This window comes from Sander lucioperca, chromosome 12 (genome assembly GCF_008315115.2).
Source record: "Sander lucioperca isolate FBNREF2018 chromosome 12, SLUC_FBN_1.2, whole genome shotgun sequence".
NCBI lineage: Eukaryota > Metazoa > Chordata > Actinopteri > Perciformes > Percidae > Sander > Sander lucioperca.
Genome location: NC_050184.1, coordinates 3438176 through 3447254, shown reverse-complemented (window position 1 = coordinate 3447254; position 9079 = coordinate 3438176). Strand labels below are relative to the sequence as shown.

The 9079-nt window shown below is 44.7% G+C and overlaps 1 protein-coding gene across 10 annotated transcripts in view; it reads right to left on the bottom strand.

The window, feature by feature from the left end:
* Window positions 1-1677: 1677 nt before the first annotated feature.
* Window positions 1678-9079, bottom strand: part of plch2a (phospholipase C, eta 2a) — a 226374-nt gene continuing 218972 nt past the window's right edge. For 5 of the 10 annotated variants that reach the window (XM_031311119.2, XM_031311141.2, XM_031311130.2 and 2 more), the window contains 2 exons: window positions 8572-8950; window positions 1678-4502 (listed from right to left, as the gene is read on the bottom strand). In XM_031311119.2, the coding sequence (XP_031166979.1) occupies window positions 2848-4502; window positions 8572-8950 (2034 nt within the window). In that variant the 3' untranslated portion in view covers window positions 1678-2847. Of the gene's footprint in view, window positions 4503-5127; window positions 5157-6392; window positions 6405-8571; window positions 8951-9079 lie in introns of all 10 variants that reach the window. The other 5 variants (XM_031311150.2, XM_031311157.2, XM_031311158.2 and 2 more) reach the window with 5 other exon arrangements.

Sequence of the window (9079 nt, the reverse complement as noted above, 5' to 3'; positions counted from 1 at the left end):
AAGCTGCACTTTCATATGGCTCTTTGTAGTATTACCTATTTAAAGCTAATGTACTTGCACTTACTACTTGTTGTCTGGAGTTTGCACCTTCAGGGTTGAAAGCACTTAATTTGAAGTCGCTTTGGATAAAAGCGTCAGCTAAATGACATGTAATGTAATGTAACGTAACAAAAGCAATTCACAGCACATTTGGAATCTGTTAAGACTCCTCCAACACCCCCTCCCCCCTCAACTCTTAAATTACATAATCTAGAGAAATTCTAGAGAGCTGGGTGATTTGTAGAAAATGAAATATCACGATATTTTGGACCAATTGCATCAATATCGATATTGTAGGGTTGACAATTGGTGCTAAAACTGGTGAATAATCATCAGTTATGGGGATTCAGAAAATTACATCACCGTAATGCAGCTTTTAAAACCAGGAAAAGACAACACTTGTCGTATTGCGATGTTCCGATATCCAAAATGTACGATTACTAGACCATATCTAGCCTCAGATATCTATATCTAATTGATATATCTATATGTTGCCCAGCCCTAATTTATAATAATGTAAATTTCACAAAAACATGTCCTGTGTCTTTGTCTTGGAAACATTTCTACTGTTTTTAGCAGAAGTAAACTAAATTGATTTATTTGCAAAAACCCTTGGAAAACAGGCAGTGAATTCGTCCTGAAAGGAGGGGCCGAATTCACTCTTTGAGAGAAAAACATTCTTTCAGGCCTAAAGTGCTCTACAGGGATTGGAGGTTTCAGTTGAGTGGCCAAGCCGTGCCAAATCGTCTAGATAAATATGGCTTTAGAAGGGGGACGCTGTGGTTTTCTTGGAATCCTAATGAAGCTGTCTTTTGTGTTTGTCTGCTGGCTGGAGCAGAGTCTGTGGCGCTTAAATGAACATGTCGTGCTTCACAAAGTCTTACAGAGCAGAGGAAAAGGCCTGGCAGTGTCCGACGGCTCGCCAGAGGTGGCCATCAGGAAACCATGGACATGACAATGGACAAACCTTTGACTGACAAATCCGTGTCCTGAGAAAAAGACTTCATCGCTTACAGGGGCTGTCAAAGGTAGCTGATACACACGTTCTGCTTCCTCAAAAAGGTGCTATTACTATTGTTATCATTATATTACGTTTCATTGGATAGTTTGTGTCCCAGAGCATACATGCTTTTCAAATGGGTTTCAATTTTGCCAAGAACTCGATTCCAAAGGAAACAGAATACAAAATCTTCTAAAGTATGACTGGATTTTATTCCACATACAACATTCTAGGGTCTAAGAAATTCAAACTAAATAGTTTTGTGGTCTAATAATCTATTCTTGGGTGGCAAGCGACACTGAAGAGATGTTTTTCTCTACCTTAACAACTGGTTAAGCTTGTCGTCTCTTGTGCGGCCTCAAGTCTTTGTTCTGGAACATTCTCCCTTCCTGCAGGGGGTCTGGGTTTTTTTTTTTGCCAGAGAGGTTGAGAGAGGTGATGGCTGGTAAACACAGACGCACGCAGAGTCCAAATTAGAGCAGCGAGCAGACCCTGCCAAAACCAAGGTTAAAGGGCTTTACATGTCAGCTTGTATAAAGCTCAGTTTCATTGGTTTAACAACTTGTCTTTGTCTCTGAACTAAGACAGCTGTTGGTAGATTAAGTGTAAATGAAAAAAATGAGCGGTGAAATGTCCAATAATATTAATTTGAGATTTATTCAGGTCATAATTACACATTGTCTTGAATTAAATATTGTCCCTAACAATTTGCACAAACAACTGGCACGGGCAGTGCAAACAGTACAGCGGGTGGACAAATAAACGTGCTTCGATACAGATCTTTTTCATCTTTTATTAGTACCACGGACCAATAAGGACGCAGGGTTTCAGACATGATGCTGTTTGGACCAATGTCAGACGAAAAAGTTTAGAGTATTAACAAATCTTTATATAAAAAGTCTTTGTAAAATAAAACACAGCCTTAGGATAAACATTACAGTGCATAAAAGACATGCAGTCAACTGAAAAAAAGGGAGTGCAGTACTCTAGCATTGCTTTAAAGTACATCATCTCAGTGCTGTGACATGCCACAAATCATGAAGGTTTGCGAAATATTGGCAGTTTGGTCCAATAACAATGTAACCACTACACAAAGAGTACTAAAAAAATTAAGACATTTTATCCAGTATTGTGATAATTCCTTTTTTTTCAGCAAAGACATGAGACAAGCCTCCGCTTTAAGCATCAAACTGTCAAACAAACTTTAATAAGATCCCATGCCATCATTTTCTAAATATTGCTGATGGATGAATGGGCTGATAAAGCCTTGGCGTGAAGTATCTAATTTTAAACTCAGTTAAAATATACCATAAAAGTTCACGTTAGATAAACAGGGTGGGTCTTCTAATATCCTGTCCTCTAGTTGGGATCTGTTGCTACTGTACGCTCATGTAATGCTCCACAAAAAAAAATTTAACATGAGAGTAGATCACTGTCAACATAAACAGCTATATAAAAATGGTATCTTTCACTAAATACATTCTGGCATGTATCTAACATTTGGAGCAAACAGATGGCAGAGCAGTCGAGGTTGCTTGGAGAAGAACTGCTGTCCAGCAGCTACAGGACAATGTTTTGTGAATGCACAGGTTAAAAAAATGGATCTTGCACAACCTCCAGATGTAGAATTGATTGTTCATGGATCACAAATTCAGTGGAGCACAGTTTTCTGTGAGATGTTGAAATAATTTGTGAGATATTCTACTTTTTCTAAAAAAAAAAAAAAAAAAAAAAAAAACCTGCTTGAGAAAAACTGGACTGTATTCCAAGTGTCTAGCTCTCACACTCAGCTCCAAGTCAGCCAGTTCTTAGAGTTTGAGCATGAAAAAGACTTCATTGTTTTCAGGGTCTGGGGAGGAGTGGGACTGTCTCGGGGAGGGGGTTTCTAGGGGGGTGAGCTGACCCAGCAGGTCCAGGCTGGTGCAGGGACTCTGGGCCACGCAACACGCGCCTTCGGGGTTCCCCCGCTCCTCAATGGGGCTAGCAATACTTCCACTGCCGATGATACCAGTAAGGCTAAAGCTTGCACTTCTGCCCTGGGCCAGGCTCTGGAGCTTCTGCCTTTCCTGGGCCTTCTTGGCCCTGTTTGCAATGTAGCGCACCCTGCTTTGGCTCCTCGAGGAGGTCCTTCGCATCAGGGTCTCATCCACAAACTCCTCCTGTGACTCGTTCGGCCTGTTTTCTGGGGCAAAGTCGCTCGCAGTCAGGGGCTCCACATCTGTCAGCTTCCGTAGTTGCTCTGTGAGGTCGCTGGGCGGCCGAGACTTCTGCGGGCTGCCCCTGCGGAGCTGCTCCCTGGTTGGCCTAACGATGAAGCTGCGGCTGATGCTGCGGTACTTACTGTCAAAGTTACAGGAAATGTCGTCAGATGTCAGATCCCCAAGGCTTTTGGACATGGAAGCTGTAGCTGTTGGGGTTGTAGCCGCAGGGGAAGGCCTGCTGGCCGATGACTGCTTGAGCCCTTCCATGTAGAGCCGGCTCCAGGTGTGCCTCCTCTGAGTCAGTCTGCTGGGTGAGTCCACAGAAACATCCTGGGGGGGCTGCAGGGGGCGGGGCTTAAGCTCATCGTTGGCACACTCGCTTTGCTGAAGATTGGGGATTGACTTGCTCTTGCTGACTCGCAGGGCATCGTAGGCGACTAATGCTGAGCGACGACAGGTGACCCAGTGAGGGTCGCAGGCGCTGCTGGCTGGGGGCAGGCTGGTGACGCTCTTCCTGGCCAGGTTAGGCAGGGACAGGTCAATGACGGTGTCGCTGGAAGAGATGCTCGAGGAGGAGGACATGCTGTCTCGGTGGCTGCTTGGCTCCAGCTTGCTCCAAAGGCGATCGTTCATGGTAGCGTCCGTGCAGACCTCTGGCACTGCTGACTGGGCCTGCCCAGCTGAGACTACAGCCACCAGAACGTGACCCAAACTTTTTGTTCTTCTTACTGGTGCGTGCGATGGCAGATTGCTAAACAGTGCTCTCCTGGCCTGGCCTGTCTGAGCTGCAGGGACCGGAGGGGTTCCAGTGGACACTGGTGCAGCAGGAGGCTCCACTCTGGGCTCAGACCTTAACCCTTCTGCATCATTTTTCTTTTCTGACAGAGTTTCTTGGTTTTCTCTCTGGTTTGGTGTGTGCTCCATGAAGGAATGAGTGCCTCTGTTAGTCTGGATGTCTTGACGACACTGTGATGGGACAGTTTTCTCAGCAGGGTTCGTCATAGGGAGTGACGTGGTTCTGGAGAGGGCAGGAGGTTTCTTAGGGTTTCCGCTCACCTTGATAGGACTGTATACCACCCCGTTTGAAGGAGCTTTCAATGGAGAGTTTGCATTTATTGCTGTGGATGGTGAGTGCAGTGGTGTAGATGAGAAGTGATTTGAAGACAGGCTGTTTTCTGGAGTGGAGACAGAGCGGATGACGCGTGTGTTTCTGGCATTGTCAGAGTTAAGTGTAGGAGCTGGTCTCTGCACTGTGGAACAATCTGTGGAAAGGCAGACAAAGAACTGTCATTGATGTCCTTCATGGTCACTGAAAGCCTTTTGGCTATAAAAGTGCTAACTGTATGTGCTTACAACATTCCAATTCACGTTCATTTTCTCTTCAAAAGAATCAGTTTAGAACCTTTAACTACTGTGCGAAAATGTGTTTTTTGACCTACAAGACTTCTCTTAAGTGATGTCACTGTGTTCCCAGATCTCAGCAATTTACAGGGGGAGTACAATGGTATTATTATGAAACAAATGAACAATGTACAGGCCGCAAGACAGTGACAAGTGATAAGAGTCTGTGCACAATACAAAGTTGTCGTGACTTGTTTTCCTCTCGCCCACAGTGAGTGCCTGGAAATGCACCCCTATTCAAAGATGTGAACAGACAAAGCTTACATGGTGCTCTCGACCCTTCCACTGATTTGGAAGGGTCATTTTGAGTTAGTGCAATTTATGTGAAAATAGAGACGAGTATGGATTTGAAACATCTGCCAACCCCCCACAGCTGTGACATATGGGAGACACATGAGAGAAGCAGGCTGGTGAGACACAGAGACTGATGGGTGAAGTGAAGGTGCACAGGATGTATTTAAAGGTTACATGCATTGAGCGGTTTACCTGGCTCTGGTCATCCCCTCAATTCTGCACTAGTAGCAGAGAGAGCGTGCAAAAGGGACAGAGAGGAAAAAGGAGTTTAGCAAAACTGGAAAGAAGAGGGAGAATGGAGGCAAGGAAACAGCTTACAGGACAGAGAAAGAAGTTATCGCAAATTGATCTCCAAATCGACATGAGAACAAACATCACAGCATTTATTTTACACCGAAAAGAAAAACGAGAGGTAAAGCTGCCAAGACAGAGGTTTATCGTATGACTTACTAACATGTACAGTATCTGCCAGCATCACATGACTAACAGATGTCAGCACACATCAGCTATTGTAACGAGGCCAGAAAACTGAAATTCAACTCCCTAAACATACTTGGTTAACACAGATGACCATCACATGATAAACTGCGAGAGGCTGAAGGGGAGTGGGTTTGGGTAGAGCAGCTGGTGTTCAGCAGGAACTGGACTCCCTCTGAAATATGTCATGTGGAGGAGGAAGTGGGGTTTTCACAACAGATTTAGTGCCTTGTGACTTCCAGTGCTCAGCCATTTCAACACTTATATAGAATGTAAACTGCTACACTTAGGGATGTCACGTTACTTTAGCTTGTTAGAGGCTGTAGTTTGTGATGGTGGATTGGACTGCATTATATTGATCTTTATTTAGCTCCTCCATATAAATATATAAAGGAGACAAAATATTAGAATACATTTTCAGTATAATGCAGCCCAATAATGCAGTGTATACCCTAACCAGTATCGGCTTTTCTAAGTTTGAACTGTAATGTCACCATGAACATTTCTCACTGAGAATTAGAGTCCGTGTAAGAGGAAAAAATGGATTATTTAAAAAAAAAAGTATGACTTCATTTACAGAAGTAATACGTAATTTTAAGGCCTTATTTATTTATATATTTTCTTGTAAGTGTAAGCCAATGAGGAGTTTACAGAGAACCCTTGATAACTAGCATAACTTAGCTAACATAACACCTAACACACTGTCAAAGCTTTCCAGGTGGAGCTCACACTTTTGTCTATACACACACAAGCCCAGAACCAGACTGACGTTATTATTTGTCATTAATTCGGTTCACAGGTTATACTGAATTATACAGCCTGTACCAAAGAGTTTGGAAAACTGTTGCACCGCTTGTGGTAACCGCCTGCAGGGGGAAGTTTTCGGTAATTATGTTGCTTAAGACTATATGCATCAAAATAACTGGGTTATATAATAAAAGTTGAAACTAATTCTATTAATGTCCAGGTTAAAAACTTACCACTTCCCTCATCTGTCAAGCATGGGGGTAGTATCAGAAACAGTATTTTAAAAAGGCATAGAGAACAGAAAATGGAGGAGGAAAAAAAATCGAAAATTATAATCAATTGATTAAAAAAGGAATCAGTGATTAGGGCTTAGGTGAAAGCTACAAAAGCTATTTGAATTGAACTCTAACTGATAATAATGAAAAGAAACACCTGGGAGTTTAGATCTGTCCAACAGCCCATTGGTTTGTTGGCCAGTATTCCGAAACCCCAGAAAATGTTCCACTGGAACTGGAGCCCATTAGCAGGGCGGACCGCTATCCCAAAAGCAAGAGCCCACTGTTCCGAAGACCCATTGTTCCCGGAAATACACACTGGAGTAGTTGGGAGTCCAGTACTACTTTCTGTACTCCATTAACAGATCTGGGTTCCCTGTTACACAGATAATACTCCTAAATCATTACAGATGTCTTTGTAGGACTCCCAAAGAAAGACTTTTCATTTCAGCTGATAGGAACTTTAACAGCTCTTCTGGGAACAAAGTGAAATGAACTAAAGTAAGATGTGTAACGTTACTGTTTGACATCCCGAAACACCGCCAGTAAGCATGCCATTGCAATTTTTTGAAAATGCATTCATTAAATCAGAGTTGTGCGAAACATGATACATTTTAACTGAATGAAATGTGAAAAGGGTTTGATCATTGAATTCACATTTTAAATGAATGACGACAAGGCAAATTAAGTCTTCAACTGTTTCCTAGCGCCACTATTTATGGTTTGGCTAGGCGTTTTTGATTAGGCTACCTCTGTTGTCCTTTTCCCTGAACATATTAAGTGTATTTTGTGGCGGTATCACGTGCTTCTTAAAAAATAATTAGGTTTAATGGTGTAACAACACCGTTGTTAAGGTTTGGCTAGGCACAAAAAAAAACTTAGGGAAAGATCACGGTTTGGGTTAAAATGAGCACTCAAATTACAATAATATATTAGGAAGAAAAAAACTCTAGGGAGAGGGAGTATTTTCGGAATACCAGTGTAACGGGCCGTTGGACTAATGGACGTTCGGTCCAATGGGACATTTTGTGGACTATTGGAACTTCTGAATAATAGGCCGACGGACCAATGGCATGGCAACAAACTATCAGGGACACATGGGATGACAAGGTTCATCTTACCTATAGGTACACCGGGATTTTTCTGACAGTAATGGTCTTGGCATGTATGGGGGCTAACTGGAAGTCTACAGTCTACAGGCCCTCTACAGCCACTACACAGCAGCTACCGGGTTTTTGCTAATGTTGTCTCACAATCATCTTACCAGCGAAGAACATGGGGGACTTATGGCGCAACTCTTCCATTTTCAGGGCAAAGAGTGCGTTCATCTCGCGCTGCAGGGTGCCTACAGCCTTCTTGTGGCTGTCGAGGACAGAACATGGAGGCAGCATAGGAGGTGACTCCAAGCTACTCAGACTGCCAAAGCTTTCACAGCTGCTACTGTCACTGAGTGACAGACCTTCATTTGCATTGCCGTTTGTGAGCGGGGCAAACGTTGAGCTGCAAACAGCGCCATAGTTGGGGGTTGTTGCCAGCTGCCAATGGAGGTTGGTTCTGCAGTCTGGTGTGAGGCTGTGCGCTGGTTTTAAAGTGTTGAGGGAACGTCTTCGGGGAACGCTGCAGGATCGGGCATTCCTCTGTGATGCGTCAGGCTGACGCCGGATGTGCTGGGCACCCAGAGTTTGCCTGGCTTTGGATCTAGGGAAGGGGATAGACTTGAGGAGAGCCTTGGGTGAACACTGAATCTGGGCCTCCGCGCATGACTCGGGGAGGGGAGGAGACTGCTGTGCCTCTGTCTGGGCAGCAAGGGACTGGGGTTTAGCTACAGGCTCTGGCTGAACTTGGTTCTTGGTCGAGGAGGTGGGGTTACTTCTCTCCTGTCTCTCCTCATCTGCTATTTCGGACTTGCATCCCTGCCTTTTATTAACCTGACCCTTTCTTTCAGCCTCTGGACTCTCCTTGGAGCCGATCACACATGTGATACAGTTTGACGACATCCCCACCCTGCCCGAGCTATTAAGTGCGACACGGGCAAACACCCCTGGCTTCGCGTCCAATGGGTCATGAAAGCGGAGCCGACTGGCCCGTTTCAGAGGCTCAGTCGTGGGTCTTCTCTGAGCAAAAAGAGGGCTCTTACCTTTACCCTCCTCAGGGTGAATAGCCCCATTAGTGTCAGGACGCTCCCAGGGGCCCTTGGCTTGGTGGGATGCCAGTGATTCACTGTTGCGGTTTTGTGGTGGTGTGGGCTGGTGAGAGGTGGCAGCAGAGGCCTTGTCCCTGTCCTCGGACTCTCGTTCTTCACTAGCACCCTCTGAGCTGTAGTCTTTGGTGTCGATGGCGTTCTCTGGGAAGCCCTTGATTTTGGGCTGGCCTTTGGTTGGTGCGCTGGCAGTGCGGCGCAGGAGGTGGGCACCGAACGGGTGTTTACGGCTGCGCTGCGCAGCAGCATGGCTGTCTAGGGAAGACTGCTTTGGGTTTCTGTGAAACAGCCCTTTTATACCGCTGGCTGCTCTGGCCTGACAAAAACACAACAAAACATCGTCGTCAACCACACAATGAATCTTAAACCAAAATGAATAAATTACAGAGTTCAAACAAGAACAATGTTTGCCATAATGCATGTGGCACTAGTCCACACTGCATTA